We start from the raw sequence: 22,401 nt of genomic DNA, 5'->3' as shown, positions 1-22,401 counted from the left end.
TCAGTTGTAAGGAGAGCTGTGGCTACAAAAAGGCTGCAGGATTTGGCCTATTAACTAATTCCACTGTAAATTAGTACTTATGTTTTATTTATTTGGAAAACAAAGCTTCCCTTGAAATGTATTTTAAGGTCACCTAATTATCAGGCAAATACCAATTTGCAGCTCTCACCTCTTCCTAATCAATTTATCTTTTTTTCACTGAGTCGCTCCAATTTAGCTTAGTATTAGTTGGCTCAAATGTCCCCCAAAAAAAAAAAAAGAAAAAGACAAAAAGACCAGGATATGATAACCTTTTTCCCCTAAAAAATGAAACAACTAATAAAAAATACTGTAATACTATTTGGAGTTAGCTAGAATAGAATACCTAACCATTTCAAGCAGCTATCAGAGCAGAGACCAAAAGCCAGCTGGATTTGGCTTCTGTGGAGTCTAAACGTGTTTTTTATTTGGAGCTGTAACACATGATTTTTGTTTGTTTGTATGTTTTGCTTTTCATTTTACACAACTAACTTCTAGAAAGAATTCTTGCAACTTCTTAGCTTCCCCTTAACGGCACAGATGTCTTTCCTCACCGCATTGGATTTGATTGCTCTACCTTCCCCTAAGACTCAGCAATCACCTTTGACACCAACAACAGTAGGTAAAGCAGCAGAAGTTATGACAAAATCCGACTTCTAGAGGGACGTGTTTACCTGTTGCTTTTGCAGTTCATGCTGATGCTAGATGTGCAGCTAAAGCTTTTTGCTCAGCTCCTCATTTACTCGCTCCTCTGCTGACAAGGGCCGGGGTGGAAAGTGATAGGTTTCCATGGAGAGCTGCGTGGTGGGGGCAAAAGAAGTTTAGAATCAAATTACATAAAACTAGGCAAAAGCAGTCAGTGTCTGCTGCTCCCTGAATTTAGGCAAAGGCTCCACTCAGCGCTTTGCTGGCGACGGGGATGAGGGGAACCCTTCCAGCCGCCGGGGCGCACGCGGTGCGCGCCCCTCACGGACGGGAGGGACGGCCGGGGTGCGAAGCGCCGTCTCCCAGGACCGTAGCCCGGCTTCTCGTGGGCCCGCTCGGGCGCCTGCCCGCGGCCCGGCGGTGGGGTTGTGGCGGGGGGAAGGAAGGGGGGCCGCAGCGGGTGCCCGCCCGGGCGGGGCGGGGCGGGGCCGGACGGGACGGGGCCCGGCGCGTCCCGCCCCGTGGGGGCGAGCGGCGGGCGGGGGCAGCGCGGTCGCAGCCGCCGGGGTGCAGCTGCCCGCCCGCCGCTGGGCGCTGTGTGCGCGCACGGGCCGCTCTCCTGCCTGCCAGCGCCCACGCACACACAGACACGCACACACAGAGACACGCGCACATACACACACGCCCGGCCGCCGTGTGCCGCGCATCCCGCGCCGGCGGTGCTACCCGCCCGCCCCTCCGGGACGCACTACTCGCGCTCTCTCGAGTTTCTCCGCGGACGCCCAGTTGGCTGCGCCCCACGGCACTCCCCGCTGGGACCGGCACGACTCGGCACGGCCCTGCGTGTCTTGCCAGCCGGCGTCCCGCGGGCGTGGAGCCGATGGGGCTGGGAGGAAGGATGCGCCTGAACCGCGTCTGCTGCGTGTTCTACCAGCTGTGCGTGCTGTCAAGCGGGCTCGGCGCAGGTAAGTGCGCGCCTTTCACGGAACGGGCCGAGCCCGGGGCGGCCTCCGCGCTCCGCCGGCTGCCGGTGACGATACCTGGCCATTGTTAACCGCGCCCGACCCCCGTAAGCAGTGGGTGATCAGATAATGCGTGCCTAGGCTGTGAAGGTGCACTGAGCAGCGCTGCTCTGGACGAGACCTGATTTCCACAAGCAGTCCTGTCATCCCTTCTGGCTGTGCTGTTCCTAGAGTGTGCGATGAATGTATAAATAAAACTGTTTCCTGTCTCAGGCTAGTGGAGGTTGTGTGTACTCAGATCTTTGTAAACATAATGCTGGAATGCTGGACTTTGGTTGTATTGTGATGTAGAGTGTGTAGGGTATGCGGATATCAGTAGTTAGTGATTCTAATTCAGTTTCATTATAAGAATTATCATGATACAGCATATGCATGCAACTGCTACTTGTATGTGCAGCCATGGTGTATGTGTGTGTATATTTGGTATATTTGGCCGAACTTTGGGAGCCATAATGGATCTTGTACAGCATGCTGAGAAGAAGGTTGAAATTTTCAAATTTGTTCAGGTTTTCGTCAGCTTTTTTTTTTTTTATTTTTTTTTTTTTTCTTTCTATATGAGAAAGTTGTTGCTTTGTCTAAATGATGAAGGGTTTATGCAACTTTCCTTGCATGGAGGTGGTGATCAAAAGGAAGGACATCCCCAGCTACTGGTACAAACACAATTTCTGCCCAGCTTGGGATCCAAGCCTTTTCTGTGTTCTGCAGAACCTTGGTGTGTTTCAGAACAGAACATCAACAGAACAGACCCATTTAGCAGGTGGTCCCCCTGCTGTGTGTAAGGACAAGATGAAAGGGACAAATGAAGCCCACTGTATTTTGTGTGGCATACTTGTTGGTCTAGGACTCAGAAGGACCATCTTGTGGTGGGCAAAGGGGAAGGTTTTTAGCAGGCACTGGATGCTGTTTGGTGCTCCACTCATTTAAAGCATCTGCCGCATTTCCCACAGGTCTCCATGCTTCAGAAGAGACTGAGGAGTGGGAGATTGTCTTCCCTGCACTGTGGAGCCCAGGCCAGCAGGAGCCAACGGGTGGCAGTGGTGGTGGTGGGGGTTGCAACATTGACCCCAGTAGTGGGAACCAAAGCAGCACTTTCAGTGCCCCAGTCACACCTAGCCTAGTGGCTGGCAGCTCCCGTGAGGTGCGTTCAGTCTCCTCCTCGGTGGATGGGCAGGTGCAGGCTGTAGGGGAGGCAGCAGAGGAAGAGGACACTGAGGATGAGTATGAGTCTCAGGAGTTTTACCACTGGTCTCCCCTGCCCCAGGGGTCTGGTGCTGCCTCTCAGTTGCTAACACCACCATCTCCCCCACCACCACCTCCAGCAGAGGATGGAGATGAAGTGCTGGTGAGGATCCCAGCTTTTGCTCGGGAACTCTACCTGCTGCTCAAGAGGGACAGCCGCTTCCTGGCTCCTGGCTTTGCTGTTGAAGAACGGCTTGGGGGTGAGGGCAAAAGTCCACCCAGTGCCACACAGTCGCAACCTGAGAGAGCTTGTTACTACAGTGGTGCTGTCCTCCGCTACCCGGGCTCCTTCGCCTCCTTCAGTACCTGTGGTGGACTGGTAAGATGACCTTGCATGCACCTGGCCTAGCGCCCAGGTCTCCATCCAAGTCCCTGCTTCATCTTCCCTTTGCTTTTCACTCCCATTCCTTTCCTAAGGTCTTCTTTCTTTCTTGGTAGCATCTTCGGTCCTACCTCTGTACCTAACCTCATTTTTTAACATTTTCCTATTCATACTCTTCTCATAACATTTCTCAAATCCTAATTCTGCCTTTAGCCTGTACAATAGTGATGTTATTTATCCTGTTTCCAGATCCATAGCTTTCTGATTGTGGATTTCCATCTTCTTACACCATCCTTTCTTCAACTTTTCTCATCTCCATCTGTAATTTTATTTTGCCTTCAATTAATTCTGTAATTAGATACCTCCATGCTCTCTCTCCTTTATTTTCTCTGTCTCATCATGTCTTCTGCAGTCCATCTGTAATCCATTTGTTCTTCATTCTCATCTTGTATTCTAAAGTTATTTCCCTCATTTGAATTATCTTCTGCAGCTCAGTTTCCAAGCTCTTCTGTCTTTTCTATTTCTAGCAGTATTTTACCAGTGTCTCCTTTCTCCTTTTCATTATCTTTTGCTTTCACCTCTGGCCTTTTTTCTCTGCCTCACAGCTTCCCACATGTGGTACCTGTAGTTACTTGAATTTGGGACTTCTTTTCTTTTAACTCCTCCATAGAAGAATGCAATGAGTATGTTCTCAGCAGAAATCTTAATACAGACAGACCTTTTTGATTATTATTACTTCTGTGGTGTACTTTTCTTATTTAAAACAAGCTCCCCCTGCTATTACTTCTGGTGCATCAATCATGATTTTTGCTAGATAAAGAGCAGAATTGGGTACAACAGCAGTGATGATCCAAAGAGCTGCAATCCTAAGGTACTTGCAGGTGGGTGGAAAATGTAGAAAGAAAGTTTACCTGTGATGGTATAGAATGTTGGCAGGATCTTAAAGTCCCAATTATTGCTACTATTATTCTCTCCATTTGGGGCCTTTATGTAGCATCACAAATGAGCATTCTTGCAGAACTTAACAGAAATTAGAATAGAAAGGGTAATGGTGCTGGAGAGGGTTAATATCCTCCTTAATCCTGAGGTTTGGGTGTAATTCACCATAAACTGCATGATAGATTTTTTGCTTGTATTTCTTTCTGAATTTGAACATCTAACTTGCTCCATTGCTGATTCATGAAGATATGCCTTTTTATTTGTATGGCCATGAAGTGAAACCAGGTAAAATGTAGAAATTTTGACTGCTTATTCATTTGCCTGTTTGAACTTATTCAAAAATCAGCACAAACTGAAAATGGTGGATTGACACCAAATAAAATATTTGCCTGCACTCCTGCAAAGTGAAACTGCCAAGTTTCACACAACTCTTAAGTGGTTGGCATCTAATTATTGATATTTTATCAGATTTTCCGAAGCAAGGTAGTAGAATTAATTGTGGAGAAAAATATTGAAAGTCAATTGATGGTGGTTTGAAAGCAATCAGGTAAAAGAGTTTTGTGTTCATGAAAAGCATTTGACTTCTGTGCTCCTTCTTGTTTTGAAAGTTTTACTTCTACATTGTGTTTGGGTAAAATTAGGTTGGAAAATATTTGTAAAGTAATTGGTGGAAATAATTATCACCTTTCTATTATGCCTACTCAAAAGCCATGTACATCATTGCTTGTCTATAACACCTCGGATTTATTATATAAATTGATTCACTTTTTGGATAGACCCCAGTTTCTAGACAGCCCCATTAGTAATTTTTGATTCTGTTAGACTTTACTAGGAGTACCAGCTTACTCCAAAGCCTTTGGTCATCTAAGCATGCATGTGCCCAGATCATGTTCTCGATCTAGAAAACTGCAGATGAAACATAAAATATTCTGTGTTTCTCAAATAAAATTGTCAACTGTTGTTGATGTTGACTGGGGTTTTCTTGATCCTCAACTGTCCTCTCTTGTTTGTGGTGAAATAGTTAAGCAGCTGTTCTTCCTGAAAATGTTGCTGTGTCGGGCACAGTTAAAAAAAATTGTGCAGTGCTTTTATGTCAAAGTTGTCATAACAAATTCTAAGCTATTTGTCATTCTTTATTCAGTCATTGCTTGGGCTCTATTACATATGTAAGTTGCTGAATTTTCAAGAGTATTGAAAAAACATCCTAACATGCGTTGGATATTCCACCCTGTTTCATCTACGCCTGACTTTGCAAAGAGACCCAAGCCGTATTTCAAAGTACATTTTCTTTTTTTTTTTTAATATGTAAAATAACATTGAAACTTGTCCCCAAAAATATTCTATTGTTGTTACCGAAATTAGAATTCATTTTTTCACATTAAATACAAAGACATTTCAGAGAAAATACAAATGTCTTAGATACACTCTCATTTCAAAGCCTTGCTGACCTTGGGTTAGGTTTAGTAAGCTGCATAAACTTTGGAAAGTCAAATGTGGGCTAATATGCAGCTTAGATTACACCATTGTGCTCTTCAGAAATAGCCTTTTAGTGAGTCTTTTTACTGACAGAAGAAATTAGGTGTAGTCTGACAGACAACAGTGATTATGCTGTGCAGGAGAAAGGGTGAAGAGTGTAGTCATATGCAGGGAAAGGTCATACCTGGCAGTACAGATGTATGGCTGTTGCTGTCAAAAGATACTGCGTCTTCAGTAAATTAAAGAGAGGCCTTAGGTGAAATTGTTGTGCCATCCATATAGGATGCTGGTATCGGTTCCAGTTTCTCAAGGCACAGAGACCTCACATGCCAGTGATATTCAGGAAATAGGGGGAAAAAATGGTTTATGTAGTAATCCACTTATGTACACAGAAAGAATATTGCTGCAGTTGTTAAGGACCTTACCCTCTGAAGCTGAAATTTAGATGCTTTTTGAATATTTCACTGTTTGCATTTGTGTAAAGCATCTAACATACAGGACAACATTAAAGCTTCCCTATATTAATTCACAGTTCTTAAGGGCTTCAGTAGTGTTTTTATTCTTAAGCTGCTCATCAAGAACCAGTATGGAGGGGTAATAATAATAGGGTTCCTAATGTATCATGAAAGTCATGTCAAAATACAAGTGAGAAATGAAAGCTGTACTCCTAGATAATTGCTAACCAAATTCTGACTGCAAGCATTCAGAAGCGTCTTCATTCAGCCACTTAATCTTGACAAACAAAACATAAGTACGTGGTTATTTTCTAATGAACCTAAAGATTGGAAATACGCATGGACTATCTAGAAACTTCCTCATGGTGACCTTGGTGTGATCTCAGAGCCCACATGGTGAGAGTCAGAGGACATGGTGACAGTCTTCTCCAACTCCTTGATAAAACACTTGTGGATGCTTACATCTTTCGAAGCTTAGTGGCACGTATTCTGAGAACATTTTGGGATTCTGCACTAGTGCTCTGGGAAGATGAATAAGGAGAGGTTTCCAAGGATTCTCCCATCTCCATGCTGACTACCTACTTCTTGTTCATGGTTAGCCAAATACCAGGATGTAAACCGTCCTGCTGATGCCACTGAGACTGTTCTTCTGAAAGTGATGAATTGCAGAGCTGGACCATTAATTATTTAAATAGTTGTTTCTTCTGTTTGCTTGTGTTCTAACGTAATATTTGAAATAAGAAAAAAAATGTGTAAAAGGTTATTGAACCGTTTTATTTGTGGCTGGTAATACATATATATGTATATGGTAATTTTATATAGCATGCAAGGAGAGACTTACTGTGGATAGTCTGAGTAGGAGAAACTTACTGTGGATATGGAATTAAGAAATCAGACTGCTGGTTCTTTATCTACTGATAGAATGAAAGAAATAGTCTCACTGCTTTTAGCAGAGTGCTGTAAACATGGCAAATATGTGCTTTTTCCCCTACTAATTTAATTTCAAAAAGAGAGGTATGACTACAATTTTTTCTCAGTAATTAATTCCTTAGGTAGTATTCTTAGGTAGTATGGCTGTGTACTGACAGGCAGGGATTTCCCCAAAGTTTCTTCTTCTTTTGACTGAAGCAATCTGCAATAAATAGAGAACAACTATTTCTGTTTAGGCCAAGAAAGGATCTGAATGGCTTTTTATTTCTAAAGCAATGGAACATATTTAGACTTTCAGGAAGTGCAAACAGGAGCAAATGTAGACAGAGAGAATGGACAGAACAATGCAGCTTCTTGCTGCTATGCTGTTCATCTCAGCTTCTTGCAGGTTGTCGAACAGAACATCTCTGTAGCTCTACCTAAGACAACATTGACATTTGGGTTAATTTACTGGAGAGAAGTTTTGAAGTTCATCTGATTTTCACTGTATCTTAAGAAAGTGAATCAGGCAATAGCATTTTTATAGTTCTGATGAATCTGTGTAAAATACAATTTGCAATTAAAAGTAATGTGCATTTTCACAGTGACTTGAGTTGGGACAAGTTTTAACGTATCTCCAGTCCAGGGAAGAGCTCTTTACAGAAGTGTGTGGTGCTTTTATTAGGCCTCATGGCTAGTGACAAGCAGGTTTTTAAATGTCTGATCAATAGTTTATAGACAAGTACTTAAATAGCCCTATCCAAAGCAATGCTGCCTCATCATCAAAAGAATGGATGACAATTGTTCTGTGCCATGCAGAAATGTGTCAGGTATCATTGGAGGACAACATTTCAGTGAATATTTCTAATTGTAATATCCTACTTTTACAATAAAACAAGTAAATAAGGATGTGAAAAATGTATGTGCCTTTACTGGACCATGGAAGGGTTGTATAGTGCTTTAGTTAAGATTTGAAAAAAACCTGAAACAGCTCTACAGGAAATGCATGGCTTTTCTACTTCTGACACAAAGTTTGTGAATATTAGTTTTGAAGATTAGTGTTAACTACTAGTAATTGAATGACACGTGATGGATTAGAAATACTTTAGACTTCTTAGAATGTTCTAATTTCACATGTCCTTTACATTCAGGACACTAGAGCTTCTAGAAAACTGGAATTATTATTTTGTACCTCTCCATTGATGACAGTCTAACTTTGTAGCTCATCTCAGAACAATCAGAATGAAATTGGAATGAGCAATAGTAATAAAATCCATTAAGAAGTTTTTGTTTTCCTACAATTCTGCACACAGTCGCTTTTAGGGATAAGATTCAACTTGAGAAAAGGCTGAATCTGTGTTTTGACATCTTTCTACCTAGACAGGGATTTTAACCACAGTGTTTCAACATTTTTATATGGGAAAAATCACAGTGAATAATATTTTTTGTAATACTTCCTTGTGATTAGTATCAGTGAGAGTAGTACCTGATATGGCAAGTATACTTGAATTTTTGGATAGTTCAAAAAGATTTGGAAAGTTGTACTGCACTTCTACCTTTTGGTTGCACAGCTTTCAGTGGCAGTGCAATATTTAACCTGCTGGAACTCCTTTCCTGGCATAGGATCTGATGGGTTAAGGATGAATAGGCTGTTTGCATGTGGTATGAGTAATGAGTCTTTGCTATGTGGTGGACGTGCAAGCTAAAATCTTGCTTTTGTGGGTATCCCTGCTTTTGTCCACTTTTGGGAGCAGGTGGTCAGAACAATTAATACATTAGGGCTTCATACATTGCCCTGGGTAGCTGTGCTGTTACAGGATGTGAGCCCCTCCTGTAAGGCTCTGAGACTTAAATAGACTTCTTTCTTTGATCAGGCTCGACTGCAACTACCCCATTACACATCCTGAATCATACAGTACCCACATGCAAGCTGAAATGGGTTAAATACCCAGCCTTTTGTCAACCAAATGTAGTGCCCCTTCCTCCTCACCTCAGTGACCCTTGCAGTTACACATCCGTATTGAGTAACTTCCACACCAGATGCTTCTCAAAAGAAATTTGAGACAATTAAAGCTTCTTTTATGCTGGTGGTAAGCATTAGAAGACAGATCACCAACAATTTCTCATAAAAGGGTAAAGAAAATAAATTAACAGTCTTTTTGGTCCATATGATACATACATGCTAAAGTTTGACATTGCAGAAGGAGGATTATAAAATTCAATAGGATTATCCTTACAGGCTACCAGGATAAAATTAAGTACAAACTCTCTCCTATTCACCCAGCTTCCTGAGATCCTTAAATGAAGGGAGAACAAATAGAAGCAGTCTGCCTACTCTTTCATTACGGGTTTGTTAGAGAAAGGAAACTTTACTGAGAAGAACAGAAATAAATATGTGAATGAGGGTACTCTATGAGTATCCCATACTGAGAATTCACAGCTTCAGCAAGATTTGCTTCTTGACTTTAAATTGTGCCTTATTTGAGTTTTCAACATGCATAAATATGCAATTAAAATTTGTGATCAGTATAAATTGGTGATAAGGTAGGTCATGATTGGAAATGCTAGAACTGAAAGCAGCTTTGATCTGTTATGAAAGTGTTTTGAGTCTTTTTTTCCCTCAGAACAGAAAAAAACAAAACAAACATCCCTGGGAAAATAAAGCATTGGACAAAAAAATTAGTGCTTTCTATCTCTGCATAAGGTTGGAGAACCAATGAGATGTGTCAGTGCTCCTGGTTGAATGAAGTCTTTCAGTGTCTGTGTTGAAACTCGTCTGGATTGTTCCTCCTAGATTTACATGACAGTGGAAGGTGTGACTGAGGAGGGCAGCCAGCCCTGTAGGAAGTCTGGTTTCCAACAGGACAAAACGAGTTGTTTACATGAGGTTGCTACGGCATGGTTAGGCAGAGGCACATCTGCCCCATTTTTGCCTCCAGCTAAAGTTTAGCTGTTGTGTTTGTAATCTCTGTTATATTTAAATCTCTTTATTAAAATATCACCTTGAAAATCTAATGAAGCAGAGCTCAGCACATAGTAGAGAAGCCTAAGAAAATCAAAATGGAGTGATTGAGGCCAGCTGAAATAACTAGCACATATGTACAAGAAAAACACTATTAACACTATTAACAAACTTGCTGAACAGGAAGTTAATTACAAACCGAATTATTAAATCTAGGTTGTGTGTGGGGGGGGTTGTTTTGTTTTCTTTCTTTTTCCTTCTTTCTTTATTGTAAAGAAAAGGAGTACTGGAGATGGTATCCCTTTAAAATTTTATTACTGTCATTAAGTGCCATAAACCAACAAAGATCTGCTTAAAGATAAAGGAATAAACCCTCTTTATTTCTATTTTTCCTTCTGGGTTCTGATGCTGCAGTCTGCTGCTATTCTTCTTTAACTTTCTGGATGAAACATCTTTTGGTTAGATTTTTGTTTTGTGTATCTGAGACCTCATCATAATTCATAAGAAGGATAAATCTCCTAAACATAGGAAAAATATTGTTAATGTAAAGGTGAAAGATGTAGCAAATTAGGTTTGACTTAGGCCAAGACTACCTTTGAACTGTAACAAACTTTGTTTCCCTTAATACTAAATCACTGTTGCATGGTATGTGAGATTTTGGGCCACCATGCCTTAGACCACGTGGTAATGATTCCTTTCTTCTAAGAGTTATCCTACAATGATGCCGATGCTCTATCCTGAGACAGGTTTGATTTGTGATTTCAATCCTGCTTATAAGAGCCTGCTTTCTTCCTAAAGTGCCTAGTTTCAGTACAAATACTTTCTTTGCAATATATTTCTGAGTGATAATTAGAAATTAGAAATACACTATCTCCAGAGTGGCTTCGTTTAAAGAAAAAAAGGAAAAAAAAGATTGTTGTGCATCACCTGAGATCTCTACTTGTTGTAATTAATGTATAAAATTATCAAGGTTATTTTTCAAGATACAGAAGTGAGATGGTAAATCAGAAAAATTGGGTAATTCCATTAATTAAATCAGTAAATTAGTGACATTTTGGCCTCTTAATTTGATGTTAACTGCTTTAAGAAGAAAAGGCAGAGCACTGAGTGTCTTCCAGCTACAAATGCTAACATTAGTGAAACCAACATTTTTTTCAGAACATATATCCCTGGCTCATATATCTCATATATCTGCCAATTGTTTCTTCACTAGCAAATGAACCAGGATTTTTAAAAGAACCAAATGTTCTCCATGTTGCAACCCTTGTAATATTATGTTAAAAGGACTGCTCTTTGTGTTTCTTTTCAAAATGTTTTCTTGAAGGAGTGGAGATTATTTTGGTTGTTAATGGTGGACTGTGACAGGGGAAAAAAGAGCAGCATCTATGATCTCCATGCTAAGTAAGATAAAAATAGAGGGAGCTGGGAAATAGGGAAAGAAAGACCAAGAGAAAGCATCAGGTGTGCGATCTGTGAGATTGATGGAAAGTGAGAATATTCAAGAGGAGTCTATGAAAACCAATGGCCATGTAGAAGTTAGTATTCAAATGGTGAACATATCTCTTTGCTATGTGATGAGGAGCACTTCTTCAATAGACAGGAGTGAGACAAAGCGATTTGGATTTGTGGCAGAATGAGATATTTTTGCCGACATTTTTCTGTGGAGTGTGTGTCTTTCCTTGGTTTACTCAGATCTCTCAGGTGACTTCAGGGTTATATCGGGAGGGATAATTGGTTTCTCCTTGCAAAGAAGTTGTGGAAATAGCATGAAATGCACCAAGCATGAACATCTGTCTGATATTGCAGATCCAGACAGTAGCTGGTCAAATTTTTATAAACCAATAGCCCAAAACATCTATATTAGTTTTAAGATCAGATGTGCATCTGCAGTGCATTAGCAGTTCAGTTAACCTTTGGTTGTTAACATGTCATTGCCTGGACAATCTGGTCTTCTTGGTTTTTTTTTTTTTTTTTTAATTGCTTCTCATATGCCATCATAAATAAGCAATAAGTATTATTTGGAAGTGAAAGAATGAAGAATACTTCTAGTGTTAATTTTAGAACAGTTGATTTAGAATGAGAAATCAGTCTCCTAACTTTAGCTACTAATAATACATACAACTGCATGTAAGTGAATAGAAGTAAAATTTTTTTTGGAAGCCTGTTCTGTTGAATGTTTTTCTTGGGTCTACCAGTACTTCAGTCAGAATTACTTTCTGAATGAGTTTTGCATCCAAAAATGTAGAAATGTGCCCAAAACTGACTTGTGAAGTGATTTAGTTTCTGTGTGATTATCTTCCAGCAATTCCATATGCTTGTTTTATGATCTCAGCTGCGCTACCTTAAGTTCTCGTTAGATGTCAGAAGTTTAACTGGGTCAAGTCAGGGCAAGCTTATTTAGATAGCAGCAAGTTAAGGAAAATACAACTATTTCTGCACATGATGTTAATTCATCTGAGCACAACTTTTTATGCTTCAGGACAAAGTGAATGTCCTGCTCTGTCCCTCTGGGCTTCAGGGAATGTTGGGTGGAAGAAGTGCCCAAATGATGGCTACAGACATTATAGTTATGCCATCTTTTATATAAAATGTTAAACTCTGCTTCAGATGTCCTTACAATTTGGAGTGCTCTTTTTTTTTTCTTTTTTTCTTTTTATTTTTCTTGTTTGTTTGTTTGCTTGTTTTGTTGTTGTTTGTTTGGTTTTTTTTTTTTATTATTTTGTCTGATTAGCCTGGCATTTGGATTATAACCCTGAAAACCCAGATGTAATTATGTTTCAAGGCATGTATGAAGTACTTTGGTTTTCTTCTGGAACTGGGAGACAGGAGATAAAATGGGCATCATAAGGGACTCATATTCTCTTAATATTTAATTGTGGTCTTACTTAATTTTCTTTTGAAAAATACACTTAAACATGAAGCTGTCTCTATGTGTTTCTGTTGTAAGCTGTGTGTGAAACTCTTCTAATTTGCACAACTTTTGAAACCTTCTGAGAATTGGCAATCTTGTAAGTTAGGAGACAGGAATTTCGTTAGGTGTGTCTAAATAAGAGATTGGCAGTCTCTTTTGTCTCTTTGTGACCTCAATGGACCTCACCTCAAATATTTATTTAAAAATACATGAGTGTAGTGAGTGAGTTTAAAGTGGAAGAGGATATATAGAGTAAAATAGATGCAATTGGGTATATAAAAAGCTTAGTTTTCCAGTTTCTGGCTGATAGACCTGGCATATTTCCCTTTTTCTGTCTGATTACCTGTTTCGTCTGTAGTAACCTATCTAAGGAAGCATAATAATAACAACACATTTCTTGGATGTCTCCTTAGATTTGTTTTTTTTTTTTTTTTTCTTTTTGCTTCCCATACTAAATCATTTGCATTGGAAATAAGGGAAGGAAATAATTTCTATCCTTTGTATTTCATGTTAGGAAATAAATCCTTTGCTTATTTCATATAAGCAACTTTGTTTGGAAGTGATCAGTCAGACTGATGGTACTTTGTTCAAGATGCTAATGTCAAAACTCCATTCTAATCACCATTTGTCTTCTTATGCACATAAAATCAATCTCTTTAACTTAAAAGAAAAAAGAAAACCCGTAATCTGAATTTATATTTCTTCTTTTCATTCAAATAATATTTCTTGAAGAATAATTAGATACTGTACCTCCTTTCCTAAGGGTAGCAGATAGCGCAAGAAAAGGTAAATTGATCTTTGTTTTCCCCCAAAAAAGGACACTATGGTCTAGGTTTAGTAGTTAAAAGCAAAAAACTGCATAGTTTAGGAAAAGAAAGTTAGGAGTCATAGAAGAATATTGCTTCTATATGTTTTCAACTTTTTAAAACAATGTTGTGTGAGTCTTGTTTATTTCTCTTAAAGCTGTCTGGTTTGGATTAATGTAATTCTAGACAAAGATATAAAAACTCGAAGTATATCTTTATTTTATAGAAGTACTGACTATTTGTTGAATTGTAGTTCTATACCTATTGTCCTGGCTTGTAAGATAAGCATATATTCTATTTGCCATCTGTTGGGCAGTTTTCTTATATTTTCCAAGAACAATGTCTCCCTCAGGGGAGATATCTTCTGTTAATGGGCCATTGAATGGCTCACTGCATAACTGAGAAAGTTACATCATCCCATTGTAAGATGCTTCACCCAGAGGGAGGAGCCAAGCATCCCTACCTGCATAAAATCAGCATTTCTTGAGACAGCAACTCAGCCTCTTCACTGGATTCCCAGAGGAAGACCAGGCCCATCTACTCTATCACCAGACCTTCAGAGAAAACTACACCCTTTTACAGGATCACCACTTCAGCCACATTTCATCTGCCACTCCAGGGGGAGCAGCCACCATTTAACTGGACTATCGCCAACACCCTGACTCCTCAGGGTGTCAGGTTTCTGACTCTATCAGTAGTTTTGTTTGTACTAATTACATTTTTTTAAATTTAGTTTTTTTCATAGTAAAGAACTGTTATTTCCATTCCCATATCTTTGCCCAAGAGCCTTTTTATTTTGAAATTGTGGTAATTTGGAGAGAGGGGGTTTACCTTTTCCATTTCACGGGAGGCCCTTGCCTTCCTTCACAGACTCCTGTCTTTTCAAATGAAGACACCTATAAATATATTTTATTTTCCTTTCTTGAATTACTGTTTTCCACAGTTAGTAATTTTGGCAAATTGCAGATTAGAATGAAACTGAGTTTCATGGAGTGTTGCCTTGCGTTAAATAATGTTTAATAAGAATTATACGAGCAGTTCAGCCTCTCTGTCAGAAAAAAAAACCCAAGATAATGGAGTTGTGGATGGGTATTTCAGTAAGGATTAGCAGAGATTAAATTTCTTTGTGGACAATCATGGTGGGTTTTGGAACTGTGCCACATCCTTCTGTGGCTACCATGAAAGCACATGAGTTTGAACAATGGTAATTCATTGGTATGCACTATTTAAGTGTTTTACATGGATGAATCAATTTAAACTTGGATCTCTTGTATTGATTATCTTGGTACTAGTCTAGGTGTTTTATGTAATGCAGATTACAGTTGGTATTTCCTGTTTAACATCCTGCATGGGACTAGGTGTAGAATGCTTAGTGCTCATCCTTTATGTATTATTATATTTTTCCCCCATAAAATACCATTTCAGATTCTGATGGGATAAAATCCAGACTTGCTTTAAAGAAATGGATTTAATGCTGTTTCATTAGTTAAAGGTACAGCACTTTGATTCTTACTCCAAAAGAGTGGTTTTTAGTCTTACCATTAGAATTGCTGAAGTTACTCATATTACACCAAAACGTTCTAAAGGAACATCTTTATGAGCACTGACTCTTTAATTGCAAGGATTTTTTTCCTTAGGTGATATGTTACCATAGGTGTTGCTTTTTTTCATAACTAGTCATGTTTAGCTGTGCAAACAGTCTTTCTTGGACAGTATTAATAACTACTCAAAAGTTGTTGTGAAAAAAGTGATCTGAAATATCACAAAACCAGTTCATAGTAAAGAACTTTTAGCTTAAGTTTTATGGAATAAATTTTTTGAAAATCCTGACTCACTTTATAGAAGCTCTTGTATTTATTCTGGAAAGGAGTTATGGCTGGGTTTCTGAGTTTTATTTTTTTAACAGTAAGTGAGTGGTTGTGTTCCATTTTATATAGCATGTGCTTGGTGAACAAAACCAAATGATTGTTAACATCATGCCTTAGTTAGGAGAACATGATAGACACAATTTACAGGTTAGATGGTTGTTTTAAAAATGGATTTTTATGTTGCTGCTTCTTTGAGTTCTGCAAGTAAAGGGCTGTATCCAGCTTGTTCAAATATAATAGTACTTTGCTTTTCATTTTGAGTGTAGTTTATTTTATTGGCCTATATTAGTCATCTGTGGATGGTTGAACATAATTCCCTAGCATACTTCCTGAAGCAAAATAAAATAAGGTTTTTTGGAACATTTCAAGCAACAGATCGGAAGCATTTTTATTCGTTTGTCAATTGGTGCACCAACAATGGAGCTGAGGTCATGCAACCACATAAAATATATATTTAATACAGGATTGTATAGGGGACAAAATGAATGTCTTTGTCCATAGCATGCAAGCATTTGATATTTTTTTTTCCTCTAGGTTTAGCAGCTTTGGTAGTTGGTTAATGCTTCCTTTTGTGATGGTGGTTAGATTTATTCATATGGAGACTGTGCTTGAACCACAGTCAGCTCTGATCATTGTGTTTTTAATGAACCAAACTGAAGACATGGCCCTTTTATTACTTCCAGCTTCTTGGAACATATGCCTACATGAAAATGAGAACTGAGAAAAATGAAAAACTAATTCTGTAGCCCTTGTAAGGACAGATCAAAATATGAAACCTGAAAACCAAGATGTTGGGAAAAAAAAGGTTTTCTGTCCATAGATCATCATTTGGAGCTGTGAGTATAGAAATCTTCTATGTTCATTTAATAGAATTTTAATTATTTCTGAGTCAGTAATAGTGATTTTTTAATGCAAGTGAAGAGGAATAAGGTGGCCAGTTTTTTATTTTTGCACAGACATTGCCTTCTAATTGTCTTCTCTTTAGTAGCTCTAGCTCCCTGCATTAAATATCATTTCAAAATAAATTAATTTTGTAACATAAAGCTATAGGCAATGGATTTTGCTACATAGCATAAATTCAGAATCTTAATTATGTGAAATAACTTTATATTATTATCAAAATACTACCATTGATCTAAATCAGTATGAAATCAGATCTAAATCTTAGTGTTTAGACAGCTAAGATGGAATACTGTATCTTGCTTTATTAAGCATATGTTGCCCAGAGCTGATTGAGAGTTATCGTGGCCAGAACAACAGCCTCATTTGTCTTGCCTTTTAATATTCTACAATTGAGAAAGTCTCTTCTGATCTGATTCTAGACCTAGAACAGAGCTGGAGAGGGACTTTTTGCAAGGTCTTGAGGTGATAGGATAAGGGAAATGCTTTAAAAACTGAATGAGTGTTTAGATTAGAAATTAGGACTAAATTCTTTACTGAGAAGGTGCTGAAACAGATTGCCCAGAGAAGCTGTGGATGCCCCATACCTGGCAATGTGCAAGGCCAGTCTGGATGGGCTTTGAGCAACCTGGTCTAGTGCAACATGTCGCTGCCCATGACAGGGGGTTGGAATGAGATGGTCTTTAAGGTCCTTCCCAACCCAAATCATTCTGTGATTTTAGTAATTCTTCTTATGTTACTGAACTAACAGCCTTTAAGGTTTTCTGGCCCTTCCTTTTAGCTTCTGTTTCTTCTGTAATAGAAACCAAAACTGTATGAGAGAGAGGAATAATTCCAAGATCTAGTTAGTTTTAGGTCAGTTCAACCTCCTAAGATAAAGGGTAGAAGCTACTGAGTGAAGGGAGAAATGATCAGAAAGAGACCATTAACTTATAATGGCTGGGGTGGCACATTACATATTGTTGTCTTTTGTGAAAAAGTCATCATTGCCATAAAATCTGCATTGTTTTAGGCATCTAAGGATGAAAGTATTGTATTTATTTTCTTAAGGATTACAGTGTGTCTTGTGTACAGGTATGGATATTCTGAACATTAAATAGCTGCACTGCTGATGAAGTCTGACTTGCCAATAGCTGTCTCTTTTCTTAATAGTATTAGTCAATCCTTTTTTAGTTGCCTGTAGCAAATGAATGAAATAGTTTTTCAATTTAAGTTAGTTTAAAAATCAAGGGTATTTTCAGTGTGTCATTAATCCTATGTGTCTTGAAAACAGGTTTTAAATTGACTGTCACATATATTGAATTTCATTTTGATGATACCTTGTAGCACTTGGATCAAAAATGCTAATTTGGTTTTAAAATTTTTGTGTGTGCTGTTCTTCTAATGAAGTTACCAGTGCTGGGAGTAGTAGGCTTTCTGTATCTCATAAACTTGCAGAATGCTGCATATAAAAAAAAAAAAAAAAAAAAAAAAAAAGAGAGAGAGAACATGCCTGTGTTAAGTCTGCACTTCCTAGTTTGTAGTTGCTAAGTATAAATCTTCATGTATTAATAATTTTGGATTTATGATTTTAAAGATATAATTGGGGAATACTTTTCTTGAGTGAACATGAAACTGTTTAGGTGAAGGAAAATGGAAGTTCATGTACTGCAAACTCAAATTTCCAGACCATCTCTATATTCTGTAGTCTCTCTCCCCTATCCTTTTTCCTCCACTTTGAAAGACTGTAGAACCTAAACACTTGGTAGATTGGTAGATGTAAAGCTATTCTATATCTGTATATAGGGAATCTTGATAGCTCCAACTTAGTAAAAAGATACATTTATTTACACAGTAATTTTCGCCATGGGAAATAGTAAGGAAAAAAGCATTTAGAGTTTTATGCTTCTGTCAAATATTTTTGCATATTACCATGCAACTGCAGTTCTTTGTTTTGTAGATGTTGCAACTGAAAAGTAGGCTTTAAATTGTGATTTATGTCAAATTTTTAAAATATAGCCACTATTTCTGAATGTCTCAGATTTTCAGTATTCAGCATATACATATATAATGCCCAAACTGAATGCTAGTTAAGAATACATAAGTATCTTGGCAAAATTTAGATTGCAAGTCAATGACAGAACAAGATGAGAATTCAAAACTTAAAGCAAAGACAAAATGAAACTAAGTAATAGAATTGGACTAGAATTTAGAGGTCAGGGCAACTGATAAACAACTTAGTAAAACATCACAGACAAGTATGATTCTGTGATTCTATGTTGTATATCTACTGCCCTCAAGGACCACCAGGACCATTTTAGAATATCTTCTCACCATCCATCCATCCATGTAATGTGAAATATGTACTAGTGCCAGGTGTGGATCTGTCCCAGGGACTGGAGCTAGGCTTTGCATTAATCCTAGATGAATTTCCTGACGTCCTTCTGATAACTCTCCATAAATACATACTTACACATATTTTTTCCTTTTTTTTTGGTGGCACTAAAATGAGGTTACATGAATTATTGGTATCTCCATGAGACCCACATTTCTGTCATTTTGTGGCTTTTATGAAGATCCTGGGATTCTTGCTGGCTTTTGCTGTTCTCTATGCTTTTACCTAGCTCATAGATTACATTCTTTGGTCACACCTGTTCAAGCCCCGAAAGTTTACATTTTCAGGAGATTACTATTATATATCATGTATGTACATATCATGCATAACATTATTATCTTCCTGTGAGACTTTGTGATAAAGTTATCTGCAGCTAGATGCACTTGTTTTGGTTGCTATTAATTTTTTAGAAAAAATAGGCCATACAACAGAAATGGTACATTTAGCTTTAAGAGTTTGTGTTTCATATTTGTTACTTTTCTGTTTTAAGCATTTGAAAATAGAACTTAGAATTGCCTTGTGGAAGTAGTTTTCAATGAAGTGTTATTAAAGATACTTCAGTTACCTCAAACTGGAAAAGATTAGTCTTGTATCTAAGGAGAGAAAGAACAGCACACTCAAATACAGTTCATGGGACACTCTGTGTAGGGTAGTAATTTTTTATAAGGTTTCTATAGTTGTTCCAAAACAAGTCATCGTAAGAACTATAGGGTTTCACTCAACATCAGTGTCTATTTATCTTCATTTAGTTTTGTGCAATTTGAGTTATGGTGCCTTAGTGATTTTGAAAATTTTTATGTATGCTTAAACTATTCTGTGAATCCTTGCAAGATTCTAAAGGGTTTGAGATTAATTCTGTGTTTTAAAACAGTGAGGCTATTACAGTGTTTTTCCCAACTAATTTGACTGAAACAAACTACAGCTAAACTACACTTCAGGATAACTGCTGCCAAAATAATAGCATGCAGTGGAGTTAATTTACAATGTGCTATTGAAGCAATAAATCTGTGAAAACAGCAACATATATTTAGTTTCAGTAAACTTCTTAAAATTTGTCCTTTTTTTTCTGTTAAGGAAAACCTGTGATAGCATACATGATGTTGTAATGAACCTGTGGGCACATTACTTAGGTGAAACAATTTTCACAACCATATCATGTTACTTGTCTTATGCCTTAGGAAAAGTAAGTAGCTCCAAAAAACTAACAGATAAAACTAGGTAGAGCGAGAAAATTGAGATGCAAAAAGGTATTTTTATAAAAATGGAATGTCAGGTGTAACCATAACCATAAATAATAAATTGGAAATAGGAAAGTGTAGGAATTGTATTACCTGTAGTCATCCTATTATATTTTTGTCTGTTGCTCCGTTCTTTCCCACTTCTTAAAGACTTCATTCTTCATGTGAAGCTGTCTGGCTTTCAGTGGAAGATGTACTTTTGGTGTAACTTCCTATGATTGTTCTGAAGTCCAACTCTCACAAATTTAACTGGCAGTGTGAGAGGAAGAGTTCCAGTAAATTTTGCTTGGTTTTCAGTGTGGCTATTGTTCATATTAATGTGGAGAGAAGGCAATGTTTTAGATGATGAAGTATTTTCAAAGGAAGTAAACCCCTCTATGGCTGGAAGGGTTGGTCCCTTTGAGATGTAGTCATGAAAAACCTAGTTTGGATGCTTTATATGATCCAGAGGTAAGGTCAGTAACAATCCCTGGGGGCTCAACTCTCCTTTAGTGGCACATTCAGAGCAGGGAGGCACAGAAGAATTAAACATACCAAACGCTGTAGCCAAACCAAAGGTAAGTTGCTTCTGTTTGTGACTTACTAGTTTTATACATTTATATATTTGCTTTGTAGCCTAGTGAATTAGCTGACAGTGAGAGGAGGGAAAAAAGGTGTGTGCATTTGCTGATTACAGGATCATTATGAGCCATCAAGTGTATGAAATTGGTGGAAGATGTTAAGTGAAGATATAGAAACTTTATTTTCATTTCACAAATCTGCTGTGAAATGATAGCTGAAGTGTGGTTGCAGTTGAGTTGCAGTTCTGTTTGCTAATGTTCAGAGAGAGGAATTAATTTGTGGTTACAAGGATAATTACATGATCAAAGTATTCCAAGTTGGAAAGGACCCACAAGGAAGTGGGTCCAACTCTTAAGTGAGTGGCCCATACGTGGTTGAACCCACAAACCTTGATGCACCTGGCTCTAACCAGCTGAGCTAATCTCAGAGTTAGAGTAAGCCTCTTTCATCAAGCAACAGTCAAAGACTGGTGTATTTGTCATCACACAGTAGAAACTGCAGTACACTATAATTAGCTTTTATAAAAACTTTGGCGTGAGTATCAAGGGACCTTGGAAAGCCGGCCTGGAGAGCTGGCCCAGAAGGAAAGCAATGTAGACACTGAATCAGATAGATCTAAAATAACAGCCATGAATCAACAAAGTTGTAATATTGGAAAGATTTCCAAATGTTAAAAGATAAAAATATGAAACATTTCAAATAAGGATAGTGAAATAATAGAGCAGCAGTTTTATTGAAACTATTTTATTTAACAGTAGCAGCAAGGAAATGTGAAAATAAGTGTAGTCTTACAAAGGATTTGTGTTATAAGAATAAGTGTAAGAAAATCTCAATTTTACAAAATCTCAAATGCATAGAAGATTGGACTTTATGCAGGGATCTAAGACATTAAAATACAGAAGTAATTTGCATTGTGTCTTACTCATTATTTTTCCAATACTACAGAACCCAAGCAGTAAAAATTAAGGTTGTATAATGAAAATAATGAAAAAATTAATGATGCATATGACATAAAAAGAAAATTTGGTTTGACATAGCGTATTGAGTTTAGCTGAGTTTGTTTCAATAGTCAAGTGAAATCTATAAACAAAGCTATAACTCATGAATTATATATAAATATATTTTAATATGTTTGATTTTCTGGCTAGATTAAGAAGATTAAATGGCTGTTTATAACTTTGAGGGAAAGCTGAAATTTCATTGTGCTAGGTAAGTTGCTAGAGGAATCAGCCAATTTTTCTCTGAGCTGGTACTTTTTTCAAGACAGTGTCCTTTATTCTGAATACTGTGCATGGGCTGTGTTAATACTGGGTGCTACAATCAGTATTGGGAACTCCAGATGACTGGTAGCAACTGGTCTTTTCTGCTGGGTTTTTTATTATTTTCATAGAATGCACAGTCTTTCAGTCTTTTCATGTGTTGGGGTGTGCCTTCCTTCGTCACAGGTATTTCTTAAGTTCAGGTGGTTTTGATCTTTTAAGCCAGAGATTAGTCAACCAGAAAGTGGGCAAGATCTTCCTGGGCAAGGGAAGAGAAAAGGGGATGGAACACATAATTTCAGCATTTTACAATTGGTTTGCCATTCTACTAAATTCTTCTGATGGTCAAAAGGGAAGTATGCAGTAGTTCATACTGCACTGACATTTCTGAAAATAGTAGTACAAGCTGAACCAGGGAACTTCATGACAGTGCAAGTTCCAGGACTTTACAGTCTCCAAGAGGCTGGCAGTTGCAACAAGAAGAACAGAAAGAAGCT

The 22,401-nt window shown here is 38.1% G+C and overlaps 1 protein-coding gene across 1 annotated transcript in view; it reads left to right on the top strand.

The window, feature by feature from the left end:
* The first annotated feature begins 1,543 nt into the window (after positions 1-1,543).
* The window catches only part of ADAMTS19 (ADAM metallopeptidase with thrombospondin type 1 motif 19), a 140,091-nt gene continuing 119,233 nt past the window's right edge, over positions 1,544-22,401 (top strand). Inside the window, exons 1-2 of the mRNA XM_053931844.1 lie at positions 1,544-1,628; positions 2,633-3,243. Coding sequence (XP_053787819.1) covers positions 1,544-1,628; positions 2,633-3,243 — 696 coding nt within the window. The remainder of the gene's footprint in view (positions 1,629-2,632; positions 3,244-22,401) is intronic.

This window comes from Vidua chalybeata, chromosome Z (genome assembly GCF_026979565.1).
Source record: "Vidua chalybeata isolate OUT-0048 chromosome Z, bVidCha1 merged haplotype, whole genome shotgun sequence".
Lineage (NCBI taxonomy): Eukaryota > Metazoa > Chordata > Aves > Passeriformes > Viduidae > Vidua > Vidua chalybeata.
Note: the sequence above shows the minus strand (reverse complement) of the source record. Positions and strands in the feature narration are given on the sequence as shown.